The 18521-nt window shown below is 40.7% G+C and overlaps 1 protein-coding gene across 2 annotated transcripts in view; it reads right to left on the bottom strand.

The window, feature by feature from the left end:
* The window catches only part of prkg2l (protein kinase cGMP-dependent 2, like), a 69912-nt gene extending 55767 nt beyond the window's left edge, over positions 1–14145 (bottom strand). The window contains exons 1-9 of one of the 2 annotated variants that reach the window (XM_077613105.1): positions 14050–14122; positions 13621–13732; positions 13363–13547; positions 7349–7705; positions 3505–3671; positions 2692–2805; positions 1656–1761; positions 568–631; positions 388–465 (exon numbers count right to left, since the gene is read on the bottom strand). In XM_077613105.1, coding sequence (XP_077469231.1) covers positions 388–465; positions 568–631; positions 1656–1761; positions 2692–2805; positions 3505–3671; positions 7349–7705; positions 13363–13445 — 969 coding nt within the window. In that variant the 5' untranslated portion in view covers positions 13446–13547; positions 13621–13732; positions 14050–14122. Of the gene's footprint in view, positions 1–387; positions 466–567; positions 632–1655; positions 1762–2691; positions 2806–3504; positions 3672–7348; positions 7706–13362; positions 13548–13620; positions 13733–14049 lie in introns of both variants that reach the window. The other variant, XM_077613104.1, reaches the window with a different exon arrangement.
* Positions 14146–18521: the final 4376 nt, after the last annotated feature.

Here is an 18521-nt window from a genome sequence, read left to right as displayed (position 1 = left end):
CTCACAGCTGTTCCAACCTGACGGCAAGCCAGGAGGGACAAACGAGCCGCTCCTGACAAGGACAGCACGGGCCGTCTCCTTGGCCGAAGGCAACTTGGGTAATGGCACAAAGCGCACAATTTTTGAGAACCGGTCCACAACAGTCATTATAACGGCATAACAAAGGCAAGGACGGTTGTCGTGGCTCTTGACAATGTGACGCGCTGGCAAAGAACACTAACATAGGGCCAGGCTAACCACACCCACAGGTGTGGATACTTATGATAATTAAACAACAAGGCTGCCATGGTGAGCCTTGCAGGCAGGAACCCACCAAAATAAAACAATTACTTCTGCTGACCCTGGCGTGTAACAATATTTGGCAAACAAAAATGATTCTAATCTTACTTCTCCTTTTGCGATAATAAAGAATGTGTCCCCATCTTCACCCTCACGAATAATGTACTCTCCCTTTTCAAAATAGTCCTGCAAAGAGAAAACCCATATTAGTCTCACAGAGGAATCTTCGGAACACGATGATATCTTCTGTTTGAAATGTATTTCAATTGAGTAACTGTAAAGACTTACAACTTCAAGGCAATCAACAATCTTGGAAATCTTCTCTTCTGGCAGTTCTCTTAGTAGAGACACACTAGAAAAAGAATATGTTCGCAATTGATTAATCAAAAATGTAAAAAAATAGCCACCAGAGAGGCTATTTTTTTTACATTTTTGATATAGCTATGAAATTTCATTCTGATCTGCCCATGAGTCACTGGGAGAGTGGCCGAGTGGGCGAGTGGTTAGTGCGTCAGCCTCACAGATTTGTGGTCAAGTGTTTGATCCCAAATGGACCCTCTTTGAGTGGCGTTTGCATGGTCTCCCCGTGCTTGGGTGGGTTTTCTCTGGGTACTCCAGTTTCCCCCCACATTCCAAGCATGCATCCAGCCTTCCATGCATTCCATGCACGGGAGGCTGGTTGAACACTCTAAATATCCCCTAGATGAGTGTGAGCGTGAATGGTTGTCCGTCTCCTTGTTTCCTGTGATTGGCTAGGCACCAGTTCAGGGTGTCTCTCGCCTGGGGGCCTTAGTTGGCTGGGATAGACTCCAGCACCCCCCAAATGTTAGCATCACGTTCTCATTTCTGCTATTCTTTAATTATATCTTTTCATGAGACAACACGGAAGAAATAACACAGATACAATGTATTGTAGTTGTCGCTGTAGAGCTTGGATAATAACAGAAATGTATTGTATCTTCAAAAATACTGAAAACACCAGAACAAATGTGTGAAATGCTGGGAAGAAATGTGAGTACACCCCACGTGAAAACCCTAAACCTAGGCCGACATTTTGTGTTTTGTGTAGCCACCATTATTTTCCTGCACTGCCTTAACTCTCGTCAGCCTGGAGTTCACCAATGGCGTCCAATCCGTATGAAATGGCTGTTTTTGGAAGTGTCAAAAATAGATATTTTTTCGATTTTTAGCAAGACGACACGAATGACCTGGAAAATGATGCACGTGCTATATTGTCCTCGTCATGGTGCTTTCACAAAACAGAGTGGTTGTGATCTGAAAGTTTGCCAAATACTGAAAAAAATGGCGCAAAGTTGCACTTTTCCGACCTCAAAAATATATAATATTTTATGTATCAGATTGTTAGTGTTCTTTACCTGCGCAAAAAGTTGAAATACTCCTCGTTCTGGGCTTTTGTGGTTCGCATCATGATTGCTTGGAAAGTCTGGCGATCCAAAACCCATATGTGAGACTCTGTCATTGCTGTATAAATGTGATAGAGTTGTACAATTTGACTTCTAAAAACATCTCATTTTCTGAACCGCTTTGCCCTCACTAGGGAGCGGGGTGGGGGGTATTGCTGTAGCCTATCCCAGCTGACTTTGGGGCCAGAGGCGGGGGACACCCTGAATTGGTGGCGAGCCAATCGCAGGGCACAAGGACACTAACAACCATTCATGCTCATACCCATACCTAGTGGCAATTTAAATGTCCAATCAGCCTACCATGCATGTCTTTGGAACATGGGAGGAAACCGGAGTGCATGGAGAAAACCCATAGAGGCCCGGGGAGAACATGCAAATTCCACACAGGTGGACCGACCTGGATTTGAACCGGGTCCCCCACTGTGAGGCCGACGCGCTAACCACTCACATCACCGGGCCGCTCTTCTAAAAACATGTACCAGTAAATTCCACAAATTCTTGCATTTAGCAAGGCACAATTTACAAAATGATTTGACAAATATACGCAGGTATATAAAGCGGCCCGGCAGGTGAGTGGTTAGCACGTCAGCCTCACAGTTCTGGGGTCCTGGGTTCAAATCCAGGTCGGTCCTCCTGTATGGAGTTTGCTTGTCCGTGCCTGCGTGAGTTTTTTCCGGGTACTCTGGTCTCTTCCCATATTCCAAAAACATGCATGGTAGGCTGGTTGGACACTCTAAATTGCCCCTAGGTGTGAGCATGAATGTTTTCCGTCTCATTGTGCCCTGCGATTGGCTGGCCACAGATTTGGGGTGTCCCCCGCGTCCGGCCCGAAGTCAGCTGGCATTGGCTCCAGCACCCCACATGACCCTTGTGAGGATAAGCGGTTAAGAAAATGAATGAATGAATGAAAGGCAGGTATTTTAACAATATAAATCTGAAAAACATAGATTTTAGTAAAATACTAAGCAACAATAGTGTTGATGTTTACCTTTCACAGTGGCTGTTCTTTTGCAATTATACAGTATTGCCAATTCTCCAAACGCTGTTCCAGGATGCATCTCACTAAGCAGTTTGCCATTTTGGATGACTTCCAGCAAGCCGTCTGAAACATATAACATATGCTTAAATATTTGTCTTTTTGGAGGATTGTGATATGTAAAATTTTATTTGGTCCTTATTAAAAAGATGATTTCAAATATTAATTTGATGTAATTAACACTTGTTTGGCTAATTTTTTTATTGTGATATTATTATTAAAAAACTGTTAAACAAGATAGAATATTTAGTTGGGCAAACCAGAAGTGGAAGGGACAAAAAATACACAGTCACATACAAACATAGTGAGAACAAGGCAAAATTGTTCTGGAAATCTGTTCTCCAAATATTTCTGGACCTGATTATACAATATGGTAGTGGTATGTGTATCAGCCACGTAACACGTTTTGGAAAACTTCTAGTATTTATACCATGCTTAACCCGTTACTTTCTACTAATGAATTACCAGTGTTTGCCATCCACCACAGCTGTGTAAATGCCGATTCTTGGCACCACTACTCTCTCGCTCTCTCAAGGATTGCTTGGACTACCGCTCCTGCCAGTCACCAGCATCAATTACTTAAGCACATTGCCAAACCTGCTTGTCATCCAGGCTAAGGTCTGGTGTTCAACTTACTTTCATAAAAATGCTATCATTGATTGCCAAACTGTCACCTCTTTGCTCTCACAATGACCCATGTCATGTGTTCTTTAGGGGCAAACAGGTCCCCTTGGACTCCTATGTTGGTTATAGATATCAACCAACCTGTTAAAATATAGAGGTAATTTCCAGATTCACTCTCCTGGATGACAAGCTGTCCTTTAGTGTACACCTTCTCATACATACAGTCGACCATCTCTCGTGTGTGCTGCGGCTCCAATCTCTTAAGGAAATCATTGTTTGTCATGGCGTCATTCATTAGCTTTTTAATTCTGAAATGAAAAGATAATAGGAAAGGACAAAAAGTCACTGAGCTTGTATTGATACACATACAAAAACCGAGATGACAACATTCAAAAATACAATTGCCTCTGAAATACCTGAACTTGCCCCATTCAACTTCCACAGTTTGCGGCTCAAATCCAATCATACCTGTATACACACCTTTGTTTTCATTATTACTACTATTGTTTATTTTTATCTATAATCCTTATAAAGCGTGATTTATGGGTGGATGTGTGGGGGGGCGGGAGGTTGTATGTTAAGATTCTCTCGCAACGTTTGTCCAAACCGTGCAACATAGAGAGTTGAATTTATTTATGGTTTGAATTTCTTCAACTTCTCTAAGTGTGTAAACTCAATTTTTTATTTGCTAAAGCTTAAAGCAGAGTTGATGTATGAATCGTTTTTACATGATGTGCCCTAACACCAAGTGGCTGATTGGTCGTAAGGTAGGAAGCCTTTCCATGTCATTTACAAACGGCATTTTCGGAATAATTTTCACCAGTGAGTTTCCAGGTGCTCCCGGAACACTTTTTTTTCTGTCGTGACGGGAGCTATAAAACATCCACCCATCCATAAATCATGGTTTATCTATGGTGTGTGTGTGCACCTGGAAACTTGCTGGGGGAAATTCCTCTGAAAATGATGTTTGTAAATGACGTTGAAAAGCGTCCTACCTTACAACTACATTGGGTTAGCATGTCCAGCACCATCGTGCCTCGCCGAGTCTTTCCGTCACGACAGGAAAAAAAAGTGTTTCGGGGAGCATAGTCCACTTAGTCATTTGCGCTTTAAGTTAGTTGCATGAACTACGCAACAGCACCGCTATTTTGTCTCTCATCTCATCTCATTTTCTGAACCGCTTTATCCTCATTATGGTCGCAGGGGGTGCTGGAGCCTGTCCCAGCTAACTCCGGGCCTGAGGCAGAGGACACCCTGATTCGGTGGCCAGTCGATCGCAGGGCACAAGGAGACGGACAACCATGCACTCTCACACCCATACCTAGGGGCAATTTAGTGTCCAATCAGCCTACCTTGCATGTTTTTGGAATGCGGGAGGAAACCGGAGTACCCGGAGGAAACCCACACTGCCCCGGGGAGAACAAGCAAACTCCGCACAGATCGACATGACCTGGATTTGAACCCAGGACCCCAGAGCTGTGAGGCTGACACGCTAACCACTCGCACCACCGGGCCGCCCCCGCTATTTTGTGAGTTTTTATTTTCGTCATATTTTCACTTTGGTTTACAATGTTTTAACAAGAATATCACCCAAACATTGCCTAAATAGGGAACATTCATTATCCCTTCTTTTGAAATTGACCGTCAGTTTTCCTGACTTTTTCCTAAAAGGCATACTACTCCTGCTTCTGTATAATTGTATACACGTTTGCTGTGCTATGTGTGAAACTGAAATTTTCCTTTCTCATCTAACCCATTTTTCAAAAGAGAACATCTTTTGGTTCTGAACAAGCATGTGGGACCGGCAAAGCAGGGCCCTCCTGCTTGTAATAGCTATGCTGAATTCTGATTTTGTGAAAAATGAAGTGGTGGACTGTCAAGGCCTGCAAGGCCTTGTCTGATGGCCTAAAATATCTGAATCACAGACTGATGTTAATTATATTCCATAGTCCATGAATACTTTAAATACTTCCAAATTGTCTGCCAGCTTCCTTTCATTGTATTTCGCCTGGTTGCGCTGCTTCCAGATGTGTGTTTTCAAATTTAAGCATTTAACCAATCACATTTCAGCCATTATTTGTTGCTAGGGTCAGAAATCTACCTGGAGGCTTTCAGTCAGTTCTGTAGGCCCCATAGCATAAAATAGGTGTCGATAAATCTGTTGCGTTAACCAATCAGATTTCGAGTTGGCGACACCGAGGCCTTCTCGCAGGCGTAGGGAAACGTCATCGCTTTCACAAACTGTGATTGGTTAGTGATAGAGTGGACGAGCCAGAGCTAGCAAGCTGTATCTGTAGCGAGCTGCACAAGCATATCTATTGTTGTGTTGATTAAATAGCGGCTTTGTCAACCCAAAATGGCTGAATGAGGAGAAGAAATGGATTTGTTTGCAGATTTACTGTCAAAGCCCATTTCAAGATGGGCTTTTCAAGAAAAGCTTAAGATCATTTGTGTGGAGTTTCCATGTTCTCCCCGAGCCTGCGAGGGTTTTATCTGGCTGATTGGACACTCTAAATTGCTCCTAGCTATGAGTGTGATCGTGAATGGTTGTTTGTGTCCTTGTGCCCCGCGATTGGCTGGCCACCAATTCAGGGTGTCCCTCGCCTCTGGCCCGAAGTCAACTGGGATAGGGTCCAGCACCCCCCACGACCCTAGTGAGGATAAAGTCGTTCAGAAAAGGAGATGAGATGAGATTTTACAAAATGGTTTTTGAACTAAAAACACAACAGAAGAAACATTGGATTAAAAAAATGCAATAATTGATTTAAAAGGGGGAAAATCAGGAAAAATAATATAAATCTATAATTTTCATTTGATTTTGATCCTAAAAAAGAAAGTCGGCCCTCATCATTTACTTTCTCGGGCCGCACAAAATGATGCGGCGGGCCATATTTGGCCCCTGGGCCGCCACTTTGACACCTGTGCTCTATACCATGAAATCTACACTAAAGCACATCTCTGTGACATATACAAAAATATAGCTAATTATTATTGAAGGACATTTCTTGTCATTTCTAAACAAAAAAGAAAATATTCCTCATTGTTTCAATTTATTCCTACAACAGCCACACCAAATTATGCATGTGCAAAAAATAGGTCATTGTCATTGATAGCGTGTATGTGTGTATGAGTGAACAAAATAATTTGTTCATTACCACATCACACAGATGATGTATTCGTAATAAAAAGAAGCTGCTGAATGGATCAGAGTGTTGTGGGCAAGCAAAATGGCATGGGCTTTGTAATGAAATACAAAATGACTGCTTCTGCATTAAAATCCTGCAGGCTTTTGTTCTTTTAAGTCTCTTGATTAACAAGCTAAGAATGAAGGCTTACAATTCTGCATAAGTAGAGTAGGTAAGGTGCCTAGGTCTTTACATCTTAATGGAAAAGAAATTCTGTTTTGGTCATTGAAATGCAATCATAAATGGATGTATATATTTGACCATGATGATTCAATTTCTCTTAATGTAAAAAAGGTAAAAGCAGTGCACCATTAACACTGTTATAGTGGCCACGACTGTTCGTTGTCAGACAGTGTCAGACAACTGGATATTTAAATATTCTAAACCAACACACTTTTCACATGAGAAACAGAGTCTGGGAACTCTGAGGGAATCAGCTTTATTGCAGAATTTCTACGTTATTTATTTAACTAAATGAAGTATAGTTGTTTACAGTAATTCATATCAACTCCTAAAAAGGTAGGATTTACATTACGAGAATTCTTTTAACTTACTATAATAGCAAGACAAATGGTAAAATTTCTTTCCACAGCTAATGCCTAATACTTTTAGAAGGCTAACCCTTCAGTTAGTCCTGGTTGACCGAATCTTCCCTTTCTTATTCACTAAATTTCAATTCTATTAAACAATCAATTTCAAAACATTTTGAATTTAAGTGGAATCTTATGTTTTATACTGAACAGTGCCAATCCACTCTGAAGCTTTGTGCAAACTTACTCTGAAGCTTTGTGTCAACTTACTCTGAATCTTTGTGTATGGCCTTCACCACAGAAATGTGAGAAGGTATGAGCCCGCCACAGAAGTAGTCAGACGTAGGTTCAGCAGAGACACCTTCCTTGGCTTTAAGCCTTTGGTGGACCTCCACAGCAACATTTTTGAAATGACTGGGACCTTGGTTGATGACACTGAAGCGATGGTGGCACAGTCCTGGTGGTGAACATACCATGCTGCTGTTGTAGCCTAGAGCATCCTGAAGTTTGTCAATTTGGGAGACCTTGGCATCCAACTCCCTTTGCAGATGTTGCAACTGAAGTTCTTTAGATTCTAATACTTTATCTTTCTGTAGCAGCTCCAGTTCCAGGCAGTTTATTCTCATCCTGAGGTTGAGAATTGAAATTACTGAGTGGAATTACCGTTTTTATTCGAGTATAACGTGCACCCATGTATAACGCGCACCCATAATTTGTTACTAAAAATGTGTATAATTTTTTTTCAGTTTTTGTCAGCTCACAGCAAGGATTGCACCGGTACTGGTAACTGGCAAATGCTGAACACGTGTCGCCAATGACAAAATATTTATTCACAACATATGGTATGGAAACCTGGTAAAACAAACTATTACCAGTATGAACACAATTCTCAAATGGAATTTACAATTTTAAATCCTTAAAGTCTAATTCATCATCATAATATTTAAAAAATTTCAAACTGATTCATCATCATAATATTTTAAAATTTTCAAAGTCTGATTCATCATCATAATATATAAAATGTTTCAAAGTCTGATTCATCATCATAATATTTAAAAAATTTCAAAGTCTGATTCATCATCATAATATTTAAAAAAATTCAAAGTCTGATTTATCATCATAATATTTAAAAAAAATTCAAAGTCTGATTCATCATCATCATATTCACCAAACAATTGAGTCCATTCTTCTTGAGCGAAAATAGCTCTCCCTGGGTGGACTCATGTGAGCAGTTTCCCCGCTAACGTTTCCCTGGAGCATTTATTTTTACCCCTTTTACCCTATAAACTTGCCAATGGCTATTTGGAGAGGGATGTTTTTTGTAAAAGAAGGTTGATTATTGCCATCTGGCGGACAAAGACAGGTTTTACGTCTCCTTTTATAACAGCTGTGGTGAGGACTTTTTTTTACCGGCGGAGGGCAGTTTTTCCCCTGGGATTTGGTCATAAAAGTGAAGACCTCGTGTATAACGCGCAACTGAACATTGCTTCAGTTTTTTGGTAGTCGAATAAATACGGTATATTTTTATTACACTTGTGTACATAGTTTTTAGATTTGTTTTACGTCACGTAACTCGTGCGACGCTGCCTGCCCCAACTACTATGTTGGCCATCCGTTAGCAATCCGGTAGCAAAGCTGTTAAATTGACTTTGATCCATGGCTTCAGTCCATTTTCCAAGCGTTCATACCCGCATTGTGTTTTCATTCACGTCAGGCATTTTCCTCTGTATAGCCCAAATATGCTATCTTTGAGTATTGAGAGTGTTTTTGAGGGTTAAAAGCGCTGCGAGCAAACGGAAATCAAATGCCTTGCCACTCCCCCGGGATGTTTTGAATGGATTTACCGTAATGCTTGGAATGCGCGGGGAGGCTATTTTTAGGGTGAATGTCTGCTGGGTTGATTGCAATAAGTAGCGTGCTGGCAAGAAATAAAACCGGTCATTGAAGCAGTCAGGGCCATACAAAAATTGAATTTAGTGCACAGAGAAGGCGCACCGACCGATTGGGCGCATCGACCATTTTGTAGATTTTTTTTTACTTTTAAGTGCGCCCTATAGGTGTGAAATATGGTATATATATATATACAGTGGTACCTCGACATACGAGTGCCCCGACATACAAGCAATTTGAGATACGAGTAAAATTTCGGGTAAATATTTATCTTGAGATACAGTGGTACCTCGACATACGATCGTAATCCGTTCCGAGACTGAGTTCGTATGTCGAGCTTTTCGTAACTCGAGCGAACGTTTCCCATTGAAATGAATGGAAAACAAATTAATTCGTTCCAACCCTCTGAAAAAACACCAAAAACAGGATATTGGATTGGAAAAAAATCTTTTATTTCTTCTAATTCGCCATATATTGACAAAGTACCGTATTTTCACGACTATTTGGTGCATCGTATTTTACGCCGCAGTGTCAGTAACGAGTGCTATTTCTGTATTTTAGACACACAAAGCACGCACCATTTCATTAGACGCATATATATTATATATTATATATGGATGAACATTGAAACGCAATAGCGCTGGCTACCGGAAGCAACTTATTTACGGGTTCCGGTGCGCAGTGACTGCTGGGAAATATAGTTCTTGCGCGCAACACCCGCACGCTAAAAACACGCTTTAAAAAGGCAACGGAAGCAAAACTGAGTTCGGTTGTACTTTATTTAGACATTTTACAACTTACTCACATCATCATCACCCACAAATCCATCAAAGTCCTCATTTTCTGTGTCCGAATTAAACAATTGCCCAAATGAGTCTTTCAAAAGGCTGGGTCCTGCGGTTGTAGTTCTTAAGCCTCCGGGAATGACGGCAAGCTCCAAGTTATTATATATAATATATATACATAGTTCACAGTGTAGCTTTGAATGCTCTGTTGACGCCAACATTTAGCGGCAGGATTTCTTTTGTAAATACAGCCGAAATGACGGCCAGCACCAAATTAGTGTGGTCGCCAACATACTAACTGTATTGAAGAACTGGGTGTATTAAGAACTCTATATCCCAGCAGTCACTGTGCAGTACTTTATCTACGGGAAAATAGTAGAGTCGAGCTGCTTGCCGTAGTTAGTTGTATATATATATATATACATAGTTCACAGTCTAGCTTTGAATGCTCTGTTGACGCCAACATTTAGCGGCAGGATTTCTTTTGTAAATACAGCCGAAATGACGGCCAGCACCAAATTAGTGTGGTCGCCATCATACTAACTGTATTGAAGAACTGGGTGTATTAAGAACTCTATATCCCAGCAGTCACTGCACAGTACTTTATCTACGGGAAAATAGTAGAGTCGAGCTGCTTGGCGTAGTTAGTTGTATATATATATATATATATATATATATATATATATATATATATATATATATATATATATATATATATATATATATATATATATATATATATACATAGTTCACAGTCTAGCCTTGAATGCTCTGTTGACGCCAACATTTAGCGGCAGGATTTCTTTTGTAAATACAGCCGAAATGACGGCCAGCACCAAATTAGTGTAATACTAACTGTATTGAAGAACTGGGTGTATTAAGAACTCTATATCCCAGCAGTCACTGCGCAGTACTTTATCTACGGGAAAATAGTAGAGTCGGGGCTGGTTTCCGTAGTTGTCCTATCGACTGATTTATTTTATTTTATCGTGATAACAATTTTAGTATTGGTCCATATATAAAGCGCACTGGATTATACGGCGCCCTGTCTATTTTGGAGAATTTTTTTGACTTTTATGCGTGCCTTATAGGCGTGAAAATACGGTAATAAATAACGAGTGGTTTAATAGTAATAAAATGTGTTTAATAGATGTAAAATTACACGCATTTCGCGGAGGGGGGAGACAACGACACACATGGAGGCGGAAGGGGGGCTGTTCGGGGGGACTTTATCCACGACACTCGTAAACGAACAAACAAATTTAAATTAGCTTGGATAAATATATACAGACACTCAAACATATGTTTAATGTAACTTTACACAAAACTGAATTCTAGTTTTGTCTTAATCTTTTGTTACCTTCGTTTTCCGGGTTAGCGGTTTGCCACGCCTCCACCCTCACGATCGCTATCGATGGACTGTTTGCTGTTGTATTTCCTTCAAAATATTCCGAAAATGATGCACATAAATGTCCTCACAATAGGATAACGCATGACCACTTGCCAACGAGAAATAGTCTTGAAAGAACGATCGCGGGAGCTTCTTTCCTTAGAAAGAATAACAGGAAATGCAATATCTGAGCTTACCCACGTATTAATTGTGGGTAATGAAGTTTTATTCTGAGAAAGGGTGCCATTGCCTATGGGTGTTGTGTGCACAAGTATACTTCATTACCCAGAAAGCCCTCTTTTTGCCCGCGCATGTGCGTTGTGCGTTTCCTGGTCGAAACTCGTCTGAATAAATCGTTCAGTCGTCGTAGATATAGTAGTTATACACGAAAGAGATGCAGCAAAAAAGCTACAATGATAAACAGCCTCTCATGTCATGGCCACCTGGCTTGGTCGCATCTCGAAATTTTAATCGTATCGCGAGCGAATTGTTCGATCGAAATTTTCGTCGTACCACGAGCATGTCGTACCACGAGGTACCACTGTACGAGACAAATTTTGATACACGAGCATACAGCGGACGCGAGAGGCTGCTCATAAGACCATCATGGGCACTGTCTTTCTGGTCGTAACTCCCTCGTGTAATGTCTCTACGAGCACTGGGCGGAGCGTTGCATTTTTTTCAGTGTTTTTTCTTTCTTTCTGTTAGACAGTGCGAATGGCGGAGCGATCGCGAGGAGTATATACTATGAGAAGAGTATATACTACTTCTCGATGGCAAATGGTCGTGCATTATCCTATTGTGAAGACTTGTGTGCATCATTTTCGGAATATTTTGAAGGGAATACGAAAGCAAACAACCCTCGATAGGTTGCATCTGAAAGTCAGGGTGGAGGCGGGGCAAATACAGCCAACCCGGGAGAAGAAAGGTATAAAAATGTAAAACAAAATTTGAATTAAGTTTAGTGTAAGGATAGATTAAACTTATTTTTGAGTGTGTCTGCATTGTAATCCAAGTTCATTTAAATTTGTTTATGTTATGTCACGAGCGCATTGCCGTGCAAAAAGTCTCCCCCCTCTTTCCCCTCTCTCTGTCCGTCTCTCTCCACTCCGCGAAATCCGTCCAATTTTAGTACTATTAATAATAATAATAATAATAATCGGACATAGGCTTTGTCATCATCATTGACTCGACAAAAAGCCTAATTGTCATCATACCCAGCTGCGTATGACGAAATTGGTAGTGCTTCTCCACAAGGTGCGCTTTCCCGGCAAAAGGCCCAAATAAGTGATAATTTCAGACTCGTTGCCATTCTGCCGTGATGGATACATCACATCACCCCTCGAGCGCAACCAAATCCCGGCGACTGCAGAAAAAGTTTGCCTCGCAGATGCCAACAAAGAAGAAAAAAAAATTAACATGCGGTAAAATAAACACATTTTAGTAGCATTAAACCACTAGTTATTTGTTACTTTGTTAATAGATGGCAAATTAGAACAAATAAAAAAAAAATTCCAATCCAATATCCTGTTTTTGGTGTTTTTTCAGAGGGTTGGAACGAATTAATTTGTTTTTAGTTCATTTCTATGGGAAACGTTCATTTGAGTTACGAGTAAATCGACATACGAGCTTATTCCCGGAACAAATTAAGCTCGTATCTCGAGGTACCACTGTATATACACTATTATATATACATATTCCTATTTCTGAGAATGTGTGTGTGCGTTAGTGTGTTTGTCAGATAAAATCGGACAAAATGGAGACAACACCGTACATCCGATTTGAATCCGGTTTTGAACAAACAAGTGTAGATGTACAGCTCTAGCGTGTTTCCGTACTCGATTTTTGAATTTGGGCCCCAGTTTTAAAAAAAATCTATTTTTCACGATGAGGAGAAACGGGAAGCATTCATCAATTGCATCGCAGACATGCCCAAGAGACAGTTGCACTAACCTCTTACTGTGGTAAATCCGACTAAGGGAAAACAAATTTAAAAATATTCCAGCATGTTCGGACCCGGTTAGGACGCACGCATGTAGTCACAAATAGTTTGAAGAAATGTCTTAATGTGTTACATTATTTCCCTTTAATTTATTGCATGCAATTTATATATATATACACACACACATATATATATATATATATATATATATATATATATATATATATAGTGATATTTTGAAAAATCTCACAACATTAAGAACATTTACTTAACCAACCTCAAAATGTCGGTGTCGAAGTGTGGCAGGTCTGTGTCTATGTTTTCCACAGCCTGTGGGGCCTTTATTGAACCATTGCCCATGTCTGGACATTGGTCTGTCACCACAGGAATTGCTCTTAAACCATTATAATCACAAGTCTTTTGAAAAGACGCTCTCCAACTGGATGGCTGTGTCCGTTTATTCTGAAAATGGAATTAAAAATAAGCATTGTGCAGTTTCTTTTCAGATAAAAAAAAACAAAGAAAGGCTCTTAACCAGCCAGGGCTTTATCCATCAGTGGCTGCATTCATTCATTGACCACCGATTCAGGGTGTCCCCCGCCTCTGGCCCGGATTCAGCTGGGATAGGCTCCAGCACCCCCGTGACCCTGATGAGGATAAAGCGGTTCAGAAAAAGAGATGAGATGAGATGAGATATATATTTATATATATTCAACGTTCTGTATGTAAAAAAAGGCCATTACACATTATACTGATGGAACACAAGCAGGTTAAGGTAAAACAAAATTACAAATGTGAACTACTCTGAATTTCCAATTTAAATTAATTCATGCAAATGAAAATGTTTTTTATAGTGGCTTGATGCATCTATTAGTTCTCAAAGGATTTTACACATATCTACCACACTTGCCCTTGTAAATTAATTTTCACAAATTTAAAGTTTAAACAAATTAGCAGGTTTTACCTTTAGATTTTCTCTGGAAATTATTCAAATTGGTAATCCATGTTCCCTCTAGACCTCTCCATGCAACTGTAGCTTCTCTTTCAGTCGCCCGCAAACATAATGAGACTGCTTGCTGGGAGGGATCATTTTTTCATGTGCTCCCAAGGGTATTTCTGATCAAACGGAGGTCTGGCAGCCCCTGGTGGTCTTCAGCGACTTCACATTGTGTGTGTGCTCCACAACCAGTGTGCCGTGAGCGATGCTCAGGTGTGCCGCAGGAAATTACAAGACGGCACACATCGATTGAACAGTAACAACATTCATGTCGTAATATTATGAGATTAAAGTCATTTTGTTCTTTATTTTTATGTAAAGTAAACCAGAAGCTCTTTGGTTTTCCGGGGTTCAACTTTTGTTGATGTTAAGTCTGTGTGAGCACAAAACGGCAGTGGCCGTAATATTTTATCCAAAAATAGAGCTCTCTGAGTGGCCGGGAGCCCGTGTGAGGGTGGATTTTTATCATAAATGTGAGCCATGTGTGTTTATTTGAAAATTCAACTTGCTCGGCAAATTGGAGGGCAGAGAGCACCAGCGGAGTGGGATTTTTTTTTTTTTAGAAATGCGAGCCCTGTGGGCAACGTGACGCCGTGGCGCTTATTGTTTTTGAGAAATGCGAGCCTCAGGTGACATTACGGCGGATGGAATCGCCTTGTCCGAAAACAAAGCACTTTGGCCGGTGAGGATGGCGAGACGTCAGGACGGAGCAACATGGAAGTTGAAATTTCATTTAAGTCCGGGCAGTTGGCTGACGTAGTGCGCTTATTTGAAAATAAGATTTGCTAGGCGAATTGGACGGCAGAGAGCAGCAGCAAAGGGGGATTTTTGTTGAGAAATGCAAGCCCGGGGCCACGTTACACTGGATGGAATCGACCTCCCCCGAAAACAGAGCACTTTGGCTGTCGAGGGTAGTGGGATGCCAGGGTGGAAGTTGAGATTCCATTCGAGTCCGGGCAGTAGGCTGACATCTTTGCACGGCGGCGCATGCCGGCCGCCTCGGCCGGCCATCCGGTGGCACATGCCGGCAATCCGGCGGTGCATCCCGACGGCGAGCGAGGTCTGCCCCACGACCTGGCTACAGCCGCAAGAGGGAGAAACAAGTTTGGAAGCGGATTTCTTTCCGGACATTTTTATTTGTAATACATTTGATAAAAATGTACAGTCATGGCCAAATTTTTTGAGAATGACACAAATATAACATTTTCACAAAGTCTGTTCCTTCAGGGTTTTTTGTTGTTTGCCAGAAATGTCTATGGTATGATGACATACAATTAGAAGCATTTCACAAGTATCAAATGCTTTTATTGAGAATTACATGCGATAGGTCAATATTTGCAGTGTTGACCCTTTTCAAGACCTCCGCAATTCTCCCTGGCATGCTGTCAATTCTTGCATAAACAATGCATGGAGTTTGTCCGAATTTGTGGGTTTCTGATTGTCCGCCTGCTTCTTGAGGATTGACCACAAGTTCCCAGTGGGATTAAGATATGGAGAGTTTCCTGACCAAGGGCCCCAAATCTTAGTGTTTTCTTCCCTAAGCCATTTTGTTATGATCTTTGCTTTATGGCAAGGTGCTCCATCATTCAAGGAAAGGCATTCTTCATCACCAAATTGCCCCTGTATGATTGAGAGAAGTTGCTCTCGGAGGACGTTCTGGTACCATTCTTTGTTCATTGCTGTGTTTTAGGCAAGATTGTGAGTGAGCCCACTCAATTGACCAAAAAGCAACCCCACACACAAATGGTCTCAGGAGGCTTCACTGTTGGCATTATACAAGACCGATGGTAGTGCTCACCTCGTCTTCTCCAAACAAGCCTTCTTCCAGATGCCCCAAACAATCAGAAAGGGGATTCATCAGAGGAAATGACTATGCCGCAGTCCTCAGCAGTCCAGTCCTTGTAACTTTTGCAGAATATCAGTCTGTCCCTGATGTCTTTCCTGGAGAGAAATTTGCTGTCCTCCTTGACTCCAAAAGTATTCACTTTACTGAGCGTGCAGATGCACTCACACTTGCCTGCTCCCATTTCTGAACAAGCTCTGTATCTGTGATGGCCCGATCCAGCAGCTGAAACAACTTCAGGAGATGGTCCTGCCGCTTGCTGGACTTTCTTAGGTGCCCTGGTGCCTGTTTGGCATCATTTGAACCTCTCTCCCAACAATCCAGGGGAAATTTGGTGATGAAGAATGCCTTTTCCAGCATGATGGAGAGCCTTGCCATAAAACAACGGTCATAACAAAAGGGCTTAGGGAACAAAACATTAAGATTTTGGGCCGTTGGCCAGGAAACTCTTAATCCTATTGGGAACTTGTGATCAATCCTCAAGAGGTGGGCGGACAATCAGAAACCCACAAATTCTGACAAACTCCAAACATTGATTATGCAAGATGGATGGCCATAAATCAGGATTTGGTTCAGAGGTTTATTGAAAATCCTTGAAAAAGAAGGGTCAACACTGCAAATATTGACCTATTGCATGCAATTCTCAATAAGAGCTTTTGATACTTGTGTAATGGTTCTAATTGTATGTCATCATACCATACAAACATCTGGCAAACACCTAAAAACCATGAAGGAACAGACTTTGTGAAAATGTAACATATGTAACATTTGTGTCGTTCCCAAAACTTTCTGCCATGACTGTACAATGGTACCTTGAGATATGAGCTTAATGTGTTCCGGGACTGAGCTCTTATCTCGATTCACTCGTATCTCAAATCAAGGTTTACCATAGAAATGAACTAAAAACAAATTAATTCGTTCCAACCCTCTGAAAAAAAAAAAAAAACACCTAAAAATAGGATATTGGAATGGAAAAACATTTTTATTTGTTTTAATTTGCCATCTATTAATAGAGTAACAAATAACTAGTTGTTATGATGTTTAATAGTAATAAAATTAGACAAATTTCGCGGAGGGGAGAGAGAGAGGGAGGGAGAGAGAGAGAGAGAGAGAGAGAGAGAGAGAGAGACTTTTGGCACGGCAACACATTCGTAACATAACATAAACAAATTTAAATTAACTTGGATTACTATACAGACACACTCAAAAATAGGTTTAACCTAACCTTACAATAAACTTAATTTTTTTTTAAATTTTTTTAATTGTTTTTATACATTTCTTCTTGGCTCTATTTGCTCTGCCTCCACTCTGATTTTTAGCTGCAGTTTTAAAAGGAACCTATCGAGGGTTGTTTGCTTTTGTCTTCCCTTCAAAATATTCCGAAAATGATGCACACAAATATCCTCACAATAGGAAAACCCACGACCACTTGCCAACGGGAAGTAGTATACTCCTCTTGTATTGGCGTGCAAGATGCGCCACGCGTACACCATTCTGCACTGACTAACGGGGGGGAAAACACTGAGGAAATGCAACGCTCCGCCCAGTGCTTGTAGAGACATTTTCACAAGGGAGTTGCGGCGAGATGATGTTCTCATAAGCAGCCTCTCGCGGCTGTCTCGAATGCCCGTATATCAAAATTTGTCTCGTATCTCAAGGTAAATATTTGCTCGAAATTTTACTCGTATCTCATAATTGCTCACATGTCGGGGCACTCGTATGTCAAGGTATTACTGTACAAAGAAAAGAAAGGGCAGAATGCCGTTGGGGAATTGCGACAAGCGGTTCCAAGCGTCCGTCCTCTCTGCAAGTGAAAATCCAAAAGGGTGTCTTCCCTTGTTATTTCTGCATGGGATTATGGATATCTTCACAGCAAACCTGACACATACCATGAAAATTGGGGATTCCAGTGTGGGTATTTTCGAAACAGTAACGACATGAGCAATTGATGAAAACTCAGCAGTGTTTATTTCATGTCAATACTGAGGTGGAAACTTTTCATCAAGTAAAACATTTCGCCTGTAATCCCGCAATCTCTCTGTGTGACTTCCGACTCATTTTGCTATCACATAATGGAGAACAGAACAATCGTAGAACAAAATACAGGATTGGTGAATGTTGACAGTTTTTTTTTCATTCAATGGCAGATAAAGAAAATCATATTGGCAATCAATGATGACAGCTGCCATTCAGTGTATTAAAAAAAGTAGTACAAATAGTTTAGGAAAACAAAACACCATACAGTTATTACTCTTTACATTACCAGTTTTTTGACACCACACATATCGGCAATGTAGTCAATTGGATCATAAAGGTGTCTACCTTTTCTCACTGAATACCAAAGTGATCATCATCTCAAAGAAATGTTTACCTCTCAATTTACTGTTTATAGCACATACACTCCATAAACCTGCTTAAAACTGATTAATTTGTCAGATTTCAATCAACTGTGCATGCAACATTACAACAATGTAGGTATAATTCATACATAGAAGTATCAATAAAGAAAAATGAAGTACAAATATAGTTCGTACTTAATGAAAGCTTACCATTAGCATGCAAAATGTGTGCAGAATGCGTGCACCATATAATGCCC

Source organism: Stigmatopora argus, chromosome 11 (assembly GCF_051989625.1).
Source record: "Stigmatopora argus isolate UIUO_Sarg chromosome 11, RoL_Sarg_1.0, whole genome shotgun sequence".
NCBI classification, from domain to species: Eukaryota; Metazoa; Chordata; class Actinopteri; order Syngnathiformes; family Syngnathidae; genus Stigmatopora; species Stigmatopora argus.
This window is presented reverse-complemented; position numbering and strand designations above follow the sequence as displayed.